Here is a 17,561-nt window from a genome sequence, read left to right on the forward strand (position 1 = left end):
AATGTCCATCTTGCCTTTCACCACCACCCCTTGCTTAGTCTTACTTATGACTGATGTACCCAACTCACAACGAAATTATTCCTGTCCTAAATGAAGCTAACAATTCAGACTTCTCATGAATCCTGTTATGTGAGCGTTGTGTGATAGTCAACAGCATTCCTCGGACTATGCCTGTGTAATGTTCTTTTGCATGCAGCTAAAGAACCCTCCCCAGCACCATTTTCCAAGTCCTGAATGATCTGTGCTAACTGTTCAACTTTCTCAAAGAATTTTCCGATGTGTGTTTTCCTTTTTTTATGTAGTGGAGGGTTTATGTAGCATGCAGATTAAATCTGGCTCTTCGTTACAAGCTCTGGTGTCCCCCAGTTTCAAAGAAAGGATTGGAATTTGATCTACTTACGTAGCTGGACCATTAATAAAGTGATTTACAAAAAGCAAACTTTATGGAAGTGATTCAGTCTCAGATGCCTACCACCAACTGCTGAACCTGATCGTCCAAGTTTCCAGTTTCCTGGCTATACTGGTCCCTTTCATTTTGAGCCTCCGCCATCTCAGAATGAACCAAATGCAGCTGTTTCTCCAGTTCTTCTATCTAAGATATTAACACAAAGACACACAAAATAGCCTTACAGCCAGATTTCTACGAGGAAGAAGGGGGTAGCATATGTGCTGTGATCAAATTTCTCCAACAGGACAAATGTGGTACCACAGAATGAGGTACTAGGAGCAGAACTCGGCTTCCTGGGAACCTTAGCTCTCCTTTCTGTTTAAACAAAAGCTTTTTCTAGCCTGCAGTTTTGAAGGCACATTTGACAGTATATGGAATGTGCCTCCTGAATTGTCAGGAATCCAAAAGGTGCCTGGGTGGGTATTTGCAGTTCTCGGGGGCCGGCCTTCAGGTTCCTACAGAGCAACTAGCTGCTTCTGATTAGCAAAAACTAGAATTGTGCAAAGTAATTAAAACTGTCCAACCAATAAATAGTGCAAAGCAAGACATAATGCAAGTCTGGTTGGTTTGCAAAGTTGACACCGCTTTCAGGATTCTCTTTTCCCCCTCAGCACATAATTTGGATTGCCTGCTTGAATCTTTTTGGTTGATTGAACACCCTCTTAGTTGGTGGAGGTAGAAAGCAAGTCCTGTTATTAGTTTTCACTATGGCTGCTAAAACAACATCTGATACTAATCTGGAAGTGGACTGGGCTGTTAAGACATTAACAGAATACTTCCAAATATTTGTTTGGAAAACTGGCACAATTCATAGATCAATCAAATCTCAGCACAACTTCACCTGTGTTCTTGACCAACACCCATTCATTGCAAGAATACATGTGCTTAGTGATTCACTTCCGTGATCAATACATGAAAAAGTAAATGAAAGGCATGTGGAACTCAATAAAGCACGTACTGCATCACTTTACCAAAAAAACCTATTGATATCCACTGCAATGTCACCTTGATCAGCCTACCTGTTATTTGATTTCTTGGACTTTTCTATATAAGAGAAAACATCATTCATTTGTAACTTGGAAGAAAGAACCTGCCCAGCCCAATGTGACTTGTAATCTAAGCTGCAGTTGGGAATGGAAGTCCAATGACTATGCGTGAATTATTGCCTCTAAATTTTAAAAGACAAAATTTCAGTGGTACCTTGGTTCTCGAACTTAATCCGTTCTGGGAGCCTGTTCAAAAACCCAGGTGCGGCTTCCAATTGGCTGCAGGAGCTTCCTGGACTCAATCAGAAGCTATGGAAGCCATGTCGGATGTTCGGCTTCCAAAAAACGTTCACAAACCGGAACACTTACTTCCGGGTTTGTGGCGTTTGGGAGCCGATTTGTTTGACAACTAAGCCGTTCAGGAACCAAGGTACCATTGTAGAACCTTCCTCTAAGCAATCATTGTCTAAGGCCCTTCTTTGTGTTCCTCCACTGTGAGAAGTCTGGAGACCAGAAACATGAGGACAAACCTTTTTCACCACCCTAAAATACTACTACTACTACAACAACAACAACAACAACAACAACAATTTATTATTTGTACCCCGCCCATGTGGCTGGGTTTCCCCAGCCACTCTGGGCGGCTTCCACAAAGACCAAAAAGACAATAAGATGTCACACATTAAAAACTTCCCTGAACAGGGCTGCCTTAAGATGTCTTCTGAATGTCAGGTAGTTGTTTATCTCTTTGACATCTGATGGGAGGGCGTTACACAGGGCGGGCGCCACTACCAAGAAGGCCCTCTGCCTGGTTCCCTGTAGCTTTGCTTCTCGCAGTGAGGGAACCGCCAGAAGGCCCTCGGAGGTGGACCTCAGCGTCCGGGCTGAACGATGGGGGTGGAGACGCTCCTTCAGGTATTCTGGACCAAGGCCGTTTAGGGCTTTAAAGGTCAGCACCAACACTTTGAATTGTGCTCGGAAACGTACTGGGAGCCAGTGAAGATCCTTTAGGACCGGTGTTATATTGTCCCGGCGGATAATACTAAATGCATTACATTCACGATCACAGAACACATACACAGAATTTAATTTGCAAGTGTCTCGCCAACATCATTTTGCAACCCACCTTGTCCTGAGACATCCTCCTTGATTCTCGGAGCTCAGAACGCAGCGAGGACACAGTGCTTTCCAGCTGACTGATCTGTCGCATGTACAATGAGTTCTGGTTTCTTGCTTGCTCTCTAAAAAATATAGTAGAAGGAAGAGAGAAAGTGAACAACCTGAAACCAATGTGAAAGTGCAACATGTACAGAGATGATGGTGCAGACATAAAGCCACGACCCTGAGATTAAGAGCCCCATGCTCTACCAACAGAGCTATCCCAGCTCCCAAGCCCTTCAGAAATGGAATACATAAAACAGACTTATAACCTCAGTACACCTGCAATGGCTTACTACTGGGTGATAAAATATTTCAGATTCCTAATATTCCAAATAACTTTAATTGTGCCGTTCACATTTATATTGTGTAGAGAGTGCAGGATGGGGCTCAATTGCACTTTCACTTGACTCATATTTTGATCATACTGCAGGCTTCCTCAACCTTGGCTCTCCAGATGTTTTGAGACTACAATTCCCAGCATTCCTGACCACTGGTCCTGCTAGCTAGGGATCATGGGAGTTGTAGGCCTAAAAACATCTGGGGGGCCAAGGCTGAGGAAGCCTGGTGTACTGCTTTTAATAGTTGATGAATTATTGTATTTTAATATTTTGCTGGAAGCAGCCCAGAGTGGCTGGAGAAACCCAGCCAGATGGGCGGAGAATGAATGAATGAACAACAACAACAACAACAACTGATTATCCCATTTCCAATAGCTTTTATTGTTATTCTGCAAGCTGTGCCTTCCAAAAAATATATTGCACAATGAATTGGATTTTCACAGATGTGTGAAAAATCCGAAGAGAGTTTTTGCTTAACCGAGGTTCAATTCAGCAGGTAAGATCAGTTTTTGGCATGACACAGCCACCGAACAATGAAAAAAGTTATTGGACCTGGGGGAATTAATTCATACACAATACAATACATTCAAAATACGGGTAAAGCAAAAATGTGAATGAGCCCTAAATTTGCTGCAGCTATGGTCTACTACACATTCTTACTGTGTCACTAGAATTTCTTTTCTACTTAAATTTATACTGCAATACACTGGGAAAGCAGGTGGGCAGGGGTCCTAACCAGCTTTCTTCCACCCCAGAATTCTCACCCTAAAAGGTTTAATGAATCCTAAGAGAAATCTAGTAAACAATCAGTGTCCTGGTATTGGTATAATCAAGGGCTTTTGTGTATTCACCAGACAGTGTTTACTTGCAACTTTTCAGTGATGTACTTGCAGAACAGCATTACTGAGACACTTACTGGATGATCTCCAGCTGGCTTTCGATGTTGCTTGCATGGCTGCGAGAGCTGTTCAGCTTTTCGTTCAGAGCTTCCAATTCCTGTTCATGCGCACTTATCAGTCTCTCAACACTGTTATTAAAAAGCCCCCACAAGAAACAGAAATGCAATAGTAAGACATCAGTGATCTATCTGTAGAGAAGGCAGTGGCAAAAACAGAGGTCTTATCCACACTTCACTTTGTCTTGTTGCTTCCCACTGCTCCCCAGAGAAAAATTTGTTCCGCTGGTAAAGAATGGGTTTTCTTTTGGAAAGGAACAAGGCAAGGGGGAAATTGTTTTGACCCGTGCCTAAAAAGGGTGTGTGAAGGAGAAAACCTCTCAACCTCATGCTTTCTATGCACAGCACAAGAAGAAGTGTGGGCAAGCCCTCAGTCATGCTTTAGAGTGATAAAGAAATAATTTAGGATGAAGCAATGCAGATAGCAGGTTGCTTGATTTCTACTGTCTCTGGGATCGTACATTCTTGTAGGGAAAGTAAAGCTCTGTGTTTGGGGACAATCTAGGCTGGGTACACACCTCACCTCTTCCCCCCAAATAATCCTGGGAACTGAAGTTTGTTAAGTGTTACGGGGTCCTTGCTGTGGGATCACATTCACCCGGTGCTATACCAGCTGCACTGGCTCCCGGTGGAGTACAGGATCAGGTATAAGGTGCTAGTTTTAACCTTTAAAGCCCAATACCGCCTAGGACCCTTGTACCTACGGGACCGCCTCTCCTGGTATGTCCCACGGAGGACCTTACAATCTTCAAACAAAAACATCTTGGAGGTCCCGGGCCACAGGGAGGTTAGTCTGGCCTTAACCAGAGCCAGGGCTTTTTCGGCTGTGGCTCCGATCTGGTGGAACGCTCTGTCGCAGGAGACTAGGGCCCTGCGGGACTTGACATCTTTCCACCAGAGCTGTTCCACCAGGCATTTGGCCAAGGCACAGCCTGACCCCCTCCTTTGGCAATCCTCACAGAAGTCTAGCCCAATGGTTGCCATTAATCTGATTTGAACTGATTTTATAATGAACTGATTTTAGAATGTTGTATCATTTTACTGTTGTTAGCTGCTCTGAGCCCGGCTTCGGCTGGGGAGGGCGGGATATAATTAATTAATTATTATTATTATTATTAGGCACCACAGTTCAAGAAGGACACTGACAAAATGGAACGTGTCCAGAGGAGGGCAACCAAAATGGTCAAAGGCCTGGAAACGAGGCCTTATGAGTAACGGCTAAGGGAGCTGGGCATGTTTAGCCTGGAGAAGAGGAGGTTAAGGGGTGATATGATAGCCATGTTCAAATATATAAAAGGATGTCACATAGAGGAGGGAGAAAGGTTGTTTTCTGCTGCTCCAGAGAAGCGGACACGGATCAATGGATCCAAACTACAAGAAGGAAGATTCCACCTAAACATTTGGAAGAACTTCCTGACAGTAAGAGCTGTTCGACAGTAGAATTTGCTGCCAAGGAGTGTGCTTAAAGACCTTCTTTGGAGCCTCTGCTTAAAGACCTTCTTTGGAGGTCTTTAAGCAGAGGCTTGACAACCATATGTCAGGAGTGCTCTGATGGTGTTTCCTGCTTGGCAGGGGGCTGGACTCAATGGCCCTTGTGGTCTCTTCCAACTATGATTCTATTGTTATTATTATTAGGATAGCAGCTCTGTGAGGGGTAAACTACCGTTCCCAAGATTCTGCACACAGCCCGGTCCCCATGGGAGGAAAGTCTTTCATTTATCCCTGATGGGAGTTCAGCCATCAGGTTTCGCTAGACAAGCACAGGGCTAGTACAGAGAGGGTTCTTAAACTTCCAAAGAGGACCCTCTGTGTGCCCACTTCCCCGGACTCCTCTGGGCAGGAATTATGTAGCAAAGGAGATAATATTTCATACTTCCTCCTGCCTCTGAGTTACTCTCTTCCATCATGCTTCCAAGCTAAGCAAACATGTTTTGCTGAAGCTCCTGGTTTCAGCCAAGTTGCCAAGACTACCAACTTTTATTTTACTGTAACTTGGAAGTCGTTTTCTGCATACTATTTTGCTGTATTTCCTGCTTGCATTGAAATGTAAGTAAACCATAGCTGTCAACTTTTCCCCTTTTTAAGGGAAATTCCCTTATTCCAAATAGGATTCCTCGCAAGAAAAGGGAAAAGTTGACAGCTATGAAGTAAACCTTTTTTTGCTTTATCTTACTAAAAACTTGTGGTTCCTTCTCTGCAACTGGGGTTAAGAGAGGAGGTCAGCAGACCACAAATAAAAGGGATTAAAAGGTGAAATAACCTAATTCCTAAGCATTAGTAAGATGCAAAAATATAGAAGTGTTTGCTAAAAAGACTTCTCAGCCTGCTGACATTTTGTCTTTTTCCTACACACAGGATAGGAGGTTTAAATTTTAATCTACAGATTCAATCCTCAATTCATCTCCTACAAAGGGGGAACATAGAAGGCTGGAAGTTTCCATCCCTGCTACTCACCTTTCCATTTATCTTTTTTTTTAAAATAAATTTTTATTAGTTTACATCAAAAACAAAAACATATTAGTTTCACATCAAATTTTTCACAACTTATTCCTTTTCTGGACTTCCTTCAGCTTTTCCGTAAATCATCCGTAGTTATTATTTAAATTACGCATTTCTTAAATTTATATTGACATTATTTATATCTTTCTTTCTATTCCCTTTAGACAATACTTCTTAATTTTTCACAGTGCTTCTTTAAATCCCTTTAGCGTTATCTGTCCCTCACTTATATGTTCCAGATATTCCACAAATTTCCCCCAGTCCTCGATGAACTTTTGGTCTCTTAAATATCTAATCTTCCCTGTCAATTTGTCCAGCTCCGCATAGTCTAACAGCTTCATTCTCCATTCTTCCACAGTCGGTATTTCCTGTTGTTTCCATTTCTGGGCCAGTAACACTCTTGTTGCTGTTACTGCATATTGAAAGAATTTACAGTCCTTTCTTTTTATCTCATTTCCTAATATTCCTAACAGAAAGACTTCTGGTTCCTTTATAAATGTGTATTTTAAAATCTTCTTCATTTCATTATATATCTTTCCCCAGAAGTCTTTCACTTTCTTACATTCCCACCACATATGATAAAAAGTACCTTCTTTATCTTTACATTTCCAACACTTATTGCATGTCCTATACATTTTTGCCAATTTTACCAGTGTCATATACCATCTGTAAAACATTTTCATAACATTTTCTTTTAACGTCATGCATGCAGTAAATTTTAAACTTTCCTTCCATAGTTTTTCCCAGTCCTCAAATTGTATGTTATAGCCTACATCTCTGGCCCAGTGAATCATTACCGACTTAACTTCTTCATCCTTTAAATTCCATTCTAACAACAACTTGTACATTTTGGATAAAATTTTACCGTCATTATCTATAATTTCGATCTGAAATTTGGAATCCTTGTCCGCATAGCCACAAACCTTTCCATTTATCACTGTGAAGGCAGTGGGAAGGAGTAGTAGCAGTGAGGGAACACCTATTTCCCATGCCAACCTCGTCTCAACTGACAACCATCTCCAGATCCAGCTTCTCTAACTCAAGATTGGATGTGCAGTGAGGTGGGAAAAGAAATGGGAACTCTCCCTGTCTATGAAACTGGATGGGCTTTTAAAGATTAATGATTCATTAGATTTCTATCTCACCTTTCTTCCGAGAGTTCAAGGTGGCAGCATATTTTGACAAATGCAGTCATTTTCTTTGTTCTAAATTTTAGTCTTATGAATTATTTTCTAAACAAATATAGAGGAAGAAGATAAGAGCACCGTGTACCTCTCTTGTTGCTGTTGAAGCAAAGCTTCAGTTTTGCACTGTGATTCTCTCCTCACCATGTCCACTTGCTCTTCCATCTGTTATTAATAAACAGTCATGAGTCACAACCAAGTGAGCAATTAGCCTTACCTAAATGTATCTCATAAAGGACCTTACAGCAGCCTATTTATAAAACACAAGCATTAAGGGGGGTAGCAAAGTTTGTTGATTCAGCACTCCTATGTTTAGAGACTGATAAGAATCACATGGTGGTTTATCATTAACATGCAGTCAGTGCTGACTGTGTATTCTGAATAACTCCAGCTGCATCTGTGGTGGGGTGGGAGGTGTATGGGGTGTCGGGAGAGTGGGGGACACACTGTGCTCCTTCTGGGGTAGTTTGTCCACCTTTGGTTCCCACCTGGCACTTAGCTCTCACCTGGGGCTCCTAGAAGCTGTCACCATGCAAAAGCAGCCACACCCCAGGGAGTAGCTTTGATTGGCCAGCTAAACCAGGTGAGGGTAGCTGATGGGTTTCAAACCAATAGTAGGTACAGCAGTGGAGAAGGTGATTTCTGCACATGCTGTAGAGCAGGGGCCAGCAAACTTTTTCAGCAGGGGGCCGGTCCACTGTCCCTCAGACCTATATTTTGGGGGAAAATAATGAACGGATTTCTATGCCCCACAAATAATCCAGAGACACATTTTAAATAAAAGGACACATTCTACTCATGTAAAAACACGCTGATTCCCGGACTGTCCTGGATTTAGAAGGTGATTGGGCCGGATCCGGCCCCTGGGCCTTAGTTTGCCTACCCATGCTGTAGAGCAGCGGTTTTCAACCAGTGGGTCCCCAGTTGTTGTTGGACTACAACTCCCATCATCCCTGAGCTCTGGCCTTGCTAGGTAGGGGTGATGGGATTTGTAGTTCAACATCTGGGGGCCCACAGGTTGAGAAAGGCTGCTGTAGAGGCAAGTGAGAGCATATGGGGCTTGTCAGCCTCTACTGCCTGGCAGGATATCTTTGGGAGAAGAAAAGTAATAAACCCTACACAAATCCAGAGTCGAGTTCCTAAGACAGTTGGATGGCATCTTATATGCCTCTTTCCGCTAACTCCTGCAGTCAAGCTGGTGCCAAACGTATTGTTCTGCTTTCCTTTGAACCACATCAGCCAGACCTTGTTGACTGGTCAGCCCAGGACCTCCATACACACTGCCTAGGCTTGCACCCTGGGGAGTTCACATCGGTGCTGCTAACTTTACCCTCAAAGTCACAGTCCATTGTCTCTCGAGACAGAAGGATGCAAACAACAGCAACATCTGCACAAGATAAGCTTGTGGTTATTGCTCCCATCATTGCTTATTCCAAGGTACTTGCCAGCGCCTAGTAGCTGAAAGAAGAAAATGCCTCTACTTGGCTCTTTCTCCACCTGGCACAGGCTTCAACAACTGTCCTGTATGTGCTCCACAATTCACCACAGTGTCATCTTAATTGCCAGGCCCGTGACCACAGGAAGGGGAAGAGACTGCTGTGGCTCAGAGGCTTCAACACTCATCCTATGGAAGTATGAGATTGGCTGCAGCCTTTCACAGCTGTGTGCTTTCCAGATGTTTTGGTGAACAACTCCTGCCAGGCCCAACCAGCATGGCCAATGGCCTGGGATGAACTGTAGTCCAAAGCATGTGGACGTTTTGGACCAGAGATTCGGGAAGGCATAATACCATGAGTATAATTGAGCCTAGTTGACTCCTCAGAGAGGCAATGGGTCTTCCAAGGTTTCAGGCTCTTTCCCAGCTCTGCTACCCAAGATTCTCCAAATGGAGATGTTAGTGATTGAAACTGCAACCTTTTGCATGCTGGGCTGGAAAAACCGACCTGATCCTGACCCCCTTTGGGTGAGACATTTTCCTGTATAGTTTGGAACCAGACTGCTAAGGCATAGGTCCAGGGGTTTGCAGGTGTCATTGATCAGCTGATTGGCAGCACCTGCAATCCAGCTTTCAGCAAGGAGGCGTGACTATACCTGTCCTACACCTGATGTCATTTTGTCTTTAGAGACTGATGCTCTTTGGACTGGAGGGTCTGCAGCCATTTGCCATCCAGGCCAAAATGTATCCTCATACCCTACTGAACTATTAATCATAGTAATGAGAGTTTCCCATGGCCTTTGGATCCCAATAAACCATGATGAGGCATTCGGACTGGAAACTGGATCATTTTGGAGGCACTCCAACCAAAGCAAATGTTGGCTGCAGACAGGGAAAGGAGGAGCACCCTAGGAAGATGTACAAAACTCCAGCAGAAGAAAAGGAAGAGGTTCAAGGTCTCTGTTTACATTTAAAAAAACTCCTTATTGGTGCCATCTGCATTATTTGTTGTAAGCTGCTATTTTTCTTGGGTCTGTGACAAAGAAATACATGGTTAAAAACACCCCTGTTCCACCATGCCATAGTCCTGGTCCACATTGGGCTCACTGTGGCTATTTAATATAAAATAAATAAATGCACAAAGTCAAACTAACGATGCATTTAACTTAATTGGAGTTTGGTGGAGTCTCTCTGAGGAAAAAGCGGTTCTGCATAAATAAGAGAATAATAATAGTTGTGGTTATTAACAATAATTTATTCATGTTAAGGCTTTAACACCCATTAAAATCTTAGTTGATTGTTCTGCCTTCATCAAATCCCAGCAAGAAAAAAATATGACAGGAGGTAAGAATTCATTCTGGGCAGAGGTGGGTGAGATTCGGCAGAAGCTCAATGCCCCTTCCCACCTGCCTTTGCTGCCCTTTGAATACCCGCCCCCCCAGCTCCAAACTCCAGCCTTATGAGGAGTGAGAGGTGACCCAAATTTTGACACATGGAACGGCCGTTTTCACACCAGGTCTGGCCCAGAGCCCAATCAGAGGTGCAATCCAGTTGTCTGCATTTAAGCCTCAGTGTTTTCAAAGGGACCAGAGCATGCATGGCTGCACACCAGAAATGTGGCCGATCACTGGCCAACAAAAAGGGATGCCAGTGTGGTTAGATTCAAAATTGTTGCCTAATTCTATCCTGTGAAATAGGATAATCAAGTGTAAAAATGACCACAGGGTGTGAGCTGAGCTTGTGCTCCCGTTACCTGGTTACAATCCAGCTGTCAATATGACCTTGGTTATGCCACCAGATTCCCTCCTGTCTTGAGTACACAGTGATCTTATGCTTAAATTTCATTCAGAATGAGTTGAAGGGCACTTACTGGAGTAAGCCTCGCTTTGAGCAGGGATATCTCTGTATCTAGATCTCGCAGAACTTTACTGAAAGCCCTGGGAAGGTTGCAGACGTGAAGGTTGGCGATGCTCTCCTGATCAAAGATCTTCTTTCCCGAACTTTCTTCATAGGCCAGTAGGACATTGCGAAGTTCCTGGAGGATGTCTTCATGGCCCTGTACCATCTTTTTCAGATGTTCTGTTTGGTTGTTGGCTTCCTTCAGCATCTCCTCCTGAAGGTGATTGGCTGTTTGCAGCTCATTGATTGTAGCCTTCAGCTTGCAATTGAGATCCTCTTGGGTTTGAGACTCTTTTCGCCTATTTATCAGAAAAGGAAGCATCCAGTGCAAATTCAGGGGCTTCTGACAACACCCCACAACTGTGTTTTGTGGTTTCTTTTGCAGCCTCAAACAGGTGTACAGCTTCAGTCTTTTAGTGCTATTCTGGGTACACTTCTATACTGACCTAGACTATTGTACAAAGGTAAAATTTACATAAGTCTCCCCACCCACTTTTGCTTTTGGCTCCACCCACCAATGGCATGTGGCCTTTGGCAGGTTGCCCAGAAGGGAATGTGGCTCTTGGGCTGTAAAAGCTTTCTGTCCCTGGTCCCCACAAACCTGCAGCAATATGAAAAAGAAACCAGTTAAACTTCTGATATGCCATCATCACAAGACAACTGAACGTGTAGCAAATCGACTCTGGAACTTCCCACTACCTGGGAAAATGGGAGGTCTGCAAAACAATACCAGCTACCTGAGTTGCACAGGGCATGGGGCCATTCCCAAGATGTTTTCTTTGATCCCAGGTCATAATTTTAGAGCCTAGCTGGGAAGCTGCAATTGGAATATGCAAATGGTCTTAGAACTGTGGCCCTCTGACAGGAGTGAGCCAGCAGTAAATCACACTGAGCAAGCTGGAGTTAACTCCTTATAAGCAAAACAGGATCTGCCTAGAAGTGGGAGGCCTAATGAGCACAGCAACTCAAGTTCTGCCCCCATGAAGTAGTTGCCAAGACTAAAGGTCCCTGCCTCCCCATAGCCAGCTGTGTCTTCTCCTCTTCCAGGTCCTCCCCCCCCCCAAGCAATTGGAGACTGTGCCTGCTTGTCTGTATTTGCTCCTCTCGCTTCATGCCTCTCCTGGTTCTGGGAGACCAAGGGGAGGGGAGCTTGTTGCTGCAGGAGGCGGAGACACCCATGTTTCTTCACAAGCCTGACCTATCGCTGCCACAGACTCTCCAAGCTCACTAAGGCCTGCTACCTCTTCAGCATCTAACACCTACTCCTCCCAGTCTTCTCCCTCTAACTACTCATCACCATCCTACCACCACTTCCTGGGCTCTGAGCCTTCTTCAATTGGGGGTTCCCTAGCTGGTTTCTCACGCCATTCCTCTGTGTTGAACCAGCTCATGACACCCTCTCTAGTTTGTACCATGAGGATGCTCACCTGAGATCAGTTATAGACTCTTTTTCCCTCGTTACCTCCCGAAGGTTTGTCTGCAACTCAATTATTGTCTGCCTTAAAGTTAATTTCTGTTGCTCATGCTGTTCTGTAGCCTGCGGGAAGCGAAATAAGATCATGAAACAGTATTAACGGTAGACAAAATGCAATTTGGGAAATGGAGCAAGGCAAATATTGGCAGCACTGCTCTAGGACAGATCTTCAGATTTGCAGAAGTCAGATAATTGTAATTAAGAGAAGGCTTGCTGCAGTTTTCCATGATGAATTATCCGGCTCTGGCTGTTTTGCTAATCTGATGAGCGCAAAAGGTATCATTTAGACATGGCAGACCATTTTCATTTAACAGAACCAGCCATAAAAGGGAGCCTGATCTATCCCTAGCCTTCAACAACACCCCCTCTTTTTCACAAACATGCACCACACGAAGGCCTGCAGTTGCAGATTAAAATCCAGGCTCTGATAGCGTATCTGCAGAATAAAAACTAAAACTAGTTAAACTAGGCTCCTGAACTGAGATGAAGACAGGCTTCCTTACCCAAACAGTTCCCAACATTTTGGCAGTGTAACCAATATCAATGTATGCATTTATTAAAATGTTTCTATTAAAACTTCCTAAAAGTTGATGAAATTTTGGAAAAATTATAATTACGGTAATTATAAACCCTTCCAGCATGATCCCAATCTGCTGCATTCAGATTTTCTTGGTGCATAACTTAAGTTACCATGGTCTACGGTTTTGATTCTCCCACCACCACCTTTAGTGCAGGGAATACACTGCCGTGGTTGTGATATCCACCCCCCGCAACTACCGTATTTTTCGCTCTATAGGACGCACTTTTCCCCCTTCAAAAATGAAGGGGAAATATGTGTGTGTCCTATGGAGCGAAGACACCATAGCCCCGCGACCCTCTCCTGGCTGGAGAGGTGACGCACGGCTATGGCAGGAGCCTCCAGAGCCGCGCGTCACCTCTCCAGCCGGGAGAGCGCGCACGGAGCTAAAGCAGCCCCCGCGACCCTCTCCCGGCTGGAGAGGCGACGCGCGGCTCTGGCAGGAGCCTCCATAGCCACGCATCACCTCTCCAGCCGGGAGAGCGCGGACGGGGCTAAAGAAGCCATAGCCCCGCGATCCTCTCCCAGCTGGAGAAGTGACGCGTGACTATGGCAGCAGCCTCTCCGCTGCGCCTTTCCGCTGCTCCCAGACCTGCTCTTTGGGGCTGGTGGTGGGCTTCCCCCCACCAACCCCAAAGAGCAGATCGAAAGGAACCTGAAGCCTGGAGAGCGAGAGGGGTCGGTGCGCACTGACCCCTCTAGCTCTCCAGGCTTCCAAGGTAGCCGCCTGAACGCACCTTAAATGGCACCTTGTTTTAGAGCGGGAAAACAAGAGGGGGGAAATTCTCCCACTCTCTGCGCAGCGCTTCCTGCCGCTTCACTGAAGGGGCGCTGGTCAGAGAGCGGAAGAATTTTCCCCCCTTGTTCTCCCCCCTCTAAAACAAGGTGCGTCCTATTGTCCGGTGCGTCCTATGGTGCGAAAAATACGGTAAACGACAATCAGTACAGTGAGAGCCTTTCGGCCAAGCTTGAAACTCACTTCATTTAGCTTCTTCTGCAGATCTCTGACTTGCTGAGAATATTCTTCCAAGATGGACTCAATGGACTCTTTCCCTTTCCCTGGACATTTCTTGGGCCTTTTACTGGTCTCCATGTCAATGTCCAATTCATATTTAGTGTATAAAATTTTGGGAGGGCTACTGCTGGTGGCAGCAGCAGCAGCAGCAGGGGCTGTACTACAGGTAGAACTTGTGGAGCCCTCCATCAGTGTGCCGAGCCTGGAAGATGGTACATTTGGGTTGCTCTTATATGCAGAAGAAGTGCCTATGGAAAACAACAAAGACGTTCAGGGCAGCTGAAGAAAGTGAAACAGCAGCAATAGCGGTACAAGTGCAGTAAACAGCGACTGGCTGCTTGCCTATTCCACAACCATTCACATCCATGGGGGGTGAAATTGAGAGCAAACAATAGGTTAGCTATTAGAGCAGGGTGTGCTGTGTTGGAAGCTGCTCTGGTTGAGCATTTTATATCGCAGAATCATTCTGATAGGGATTTATTGTTCACAGTACTGTGGGTGAATCAGAAAACCATCAACAAAAAACAAGATCATGAAAAACGGCTACGACAGAAAGAATCTCAATTCATTTTTATGTTTAAGACCATTCACCCTGAAGGACTCAATTCTGAACTAGATTTAAATTGTTTTATTTGATGTTTTCTTATTGTTGTTATATTGCTTTGTACCTTTAAATTGAATTACTGCAATTCAGTCTCACTGCAATGAGCGCCACCTGGGAATGGTTACTTATGCTTCAGGTATCATGCAACTGGTAGAAGTAGTTACATATCCACTGCTCCTTGTGCATTTTACTAATCTATGGGGTATGTACCTTTGCTCTTCTTATTGCAGTTGTAGCATATGGATTGTAATGTGTGAAGTTTATATAGTTTTCATGTACATAGGTCATTGTTTCATATTTGAATTATTTTGTAGTTGTGCTGAAGAAGATTCCAGCAAAACAGTCAGATTATCCGGGATCACTGTCCGTTTTTATTCACCTACTACATCGGCACCATGAATGCCTAAAAAAAGTTTTACCGCTTAGCCCACAGGATAGCATCTATTACTTTGTTTCAACCATAGACTTATTATACTTCTATGGACTTTCAAAGATTGATAGACGTGTGTTCAATTGATTTCAAATACAGTGGTACCTCTGGTTGCATACTTAATTCGTTCCGGAGGTCTGTTCTTAACCTGAAACTGTTCTTAACCTGAAGCACCACTTTAGCTAATGGGGCCTCCTGCTGCTGCCGCGCCGCCGGAGCACGATTTCTGTTCTCATCCTGAAGCAAAGTTCTTAACGTGAAACACTATTTCTGGGTTAGCAGAGTCTGCAACCTGAAGCGTATGTAACTGAGGTACCACTGTATATTAAGAGTATTTACAAGTGCACACGTTTTGTTTTTGTTACTAAATCCTGTATATTATGCAATAAGAATTACAGTGCTATCTAGTATACTGGACTGCGTGTTGTTTGTACAGTTTGTTGTATTAGAGCAGGGGTTGACAACCTAAGACCCATGGCCCACAAGTGGCCCACAGGGGTCGTTTAACTGGCTCATGAGCTGCTCCTGAACCAAGCTACCTGCTTGGCAAGTCCCCGTGCGCTGCGCTAAACCACCGCAGCGTGGTACGGGGACTTGCTTGTGCAGATGCAGACGCCAAAAACTGTGGGTGCGATCCAGCCCACGGAGGGATCTCTGCTGGAGCGAACCGGCCCTGGCGAGGTAAACCTTGCCAACCCCTGTATTAGAGTCATGCACACAGAGTAGAAGATGGCAGGATCCCCAAGGATGTGCCTTACGGGGAGCTAGCTTCAGCCACCAGGCTCGTTGACAGAGCAATTCTGTGCTACAAAGATGGGTGCAAACGTGACATGAAGGCTGGGAGACATCAAGCCTGCGATGTGGGAAACCCTTGCAAATGACCGCAGTGCCTGGAGACAGGCAGTCAGGTTAGTGACCAGAGGAGGAATGACCGCTGTGAGGACCGCAGAGAGATGAAACACTACAGTGCATCTGCAGCAGCACAACTGGATGCCTTCATCTGCCCCAGCTGCAACAAAATATGTCTCTCCCGTATTGGTCTCTACAGCCACAGCAGGCGCTGTAACTCTCCAACGGTTTGACTTCACCCCCCTGTGGCACACTCTTCCAGTAACTCTCGAGGCAGGCAGTGTCAGGAGTTCAGCCTACACTCGAGTAGGACCCTGGCAGAGACACATGCCCAACTGGCATGTTCCCTCCCTATCGGTTGATCGTTCATGACCTTCATAAGCTTTCTTCAGCCCGAACATCACAGTGACCGATGCCAGCAGACATTGGCACACTTAGGGATCTGCAGAGTTTGCACACCTTGCGTGACAGACCTCAGCGACTCAGCATTTTGGCTAATCTACTTTATTTACATATAAACACACACGGAGCACTGCAACATGGCTCCCTCTCTCTCTAGCAAAGACAGCAAAGAGAAAAAGAACAAAGGACAATAGTCCCACTTCATGGAACACAGTAACACAAACATCCTGTTTCCGTCACTTCCCACTCTGTGGAGTCAAAACATATACCGTCATGTGAAAGACAAAAATCCCATGACTACAATCATGGAGCAGGAATCCTAACAGGCAGATGCCAACAGCAAGAGACAATATCCTTCTGGAAGCTGTAGTGTTTGTCTGAACTGCAGCAAGATATGGGCTGCGTTCTGGGAACTGTAGTTTGTTAAGAGTGCTGAAAACGTTATCTCTGTGAGAGAGAAACCATATGATGAATTAATCCTAGGAATAAGGAGGAACATATGATTTTTATACATACAGCACTGAAGGAGCAATCGGTATAGGGCAGTGCTTTTGCTCATTACGGCACAAAGGCATGACAACCCAAAAAAACTACAACTCCTATCTGTGAATGTAGAAGTTGCACTGGAACTAGTAGACTTCAAAGTCCATAGGCCAAACAATCTTTGAACACAAACTTGCAGGAAAGATTCTGAAATTGTGGTGTGTAGAGCATACACAAGCTTCAGGAAAAGAACTATTCAAACAGTTAAAGAAAAGGATGTATTGGGCCCACAGATAAGTGTAATGTTATGGGAAACTCAGACTCTTAGCTTTCCTGTGTTTTATATAAACCTTTCCTATTTTCCATTTGTATTGGGTTTAACTATAACATTTTTTTGCTGTTGCAATATATAATATTGTAGAATAATGTAGAATAAGCGTTGGCAGGATAGCTTTAAAGAGTGAATTGGATATATAAAAATTTAAGCAGGATGCTTATTACACTTATTGGGTCAGGTATCTAATTTCTTGGAATGGTATAAAAATGCCAGCCTTTTGAGCATAGACCTAGATCAGTTTGAGGGTATTTATTGTCTGAATGAAGAACTGGTTTGAGTGTGTAACATATTGGAAGTGAGTTTTGCTCCATTTTTATATATATATATATAAAAACATTTTAAGTCTCTCGCTAAACTGATCTAATCAACTCACTTTTTTGTAGAGTTTTAGCCAGGGCTGACTGTTTGAAATTTAAGAGGATTAACCTTTTCACCCATCTTTTGAATGCAACTAGTAGCTCTGAAATCACCTTGTTGCCTCTATG

The 17,561-nt window shown here is 44.3% G+C and overlaps 1 protein-coding gene across 9 annotated transcripts in view; it reads right to left on the reverse strand.

Annotated features, from left to right (window-relative positions):
• Positions 1 to 17,561, reverse strand: part of CCDC158 (coiled-coil domain containing 158) — a 51,517-nt gene that overhangs the window by 27,161 nt on the left and 6,795 nt on the right. For all 9 annotated transcript variants that reach the window (XM_081924764.1, XM_081924765.1, XM_081924766.1 and 6 more), the window contains 7 exons: positions 13,936 to 14,219; positions 12,333 to 12,442; positions 10,877 to 11,204; positions 7,660 to 7,736; positions 3,850 to 3,960; positions 2,561 to 2,675; positions 473 to 592 (listed from right to left, as the gene is read on the reverse strand). In XM_081924764.1, the coding sequence (XP_081780890.1) occupies positions 473 to 592; positions 2,561 to 2,675; positions 3,850 to 3,960; positions 7,660 to 7,736; positions 10,877 to 11,204; positions 12,333 to 12,442; positions 13,936 to 14,219 (1,145 nt within the window). The remainder of the gene's footprint in view (positions 1 to 472; positions 593 to 2,560; positions 2,676 to 3,849; positions 3,961 to 7,659; positions 7,737 to 10,876; positions 11,205 to 12,332; positions 12,443 to 13,935; positions 14,220 to 17,561) is intronic.

Source organism: Podarcis melisellensis, assembly GCF_964234715.1.
Source record: "Podarcis melisellensis genome assembly, chromosome: 9".
In the NCBI taxonomy this organism is placed as follows: Eukaryota; Metazoa; Chordata; class Lepidosauria; order Squamata; family Lacertidae; genus Podarcis; species Podarcis melisellensis.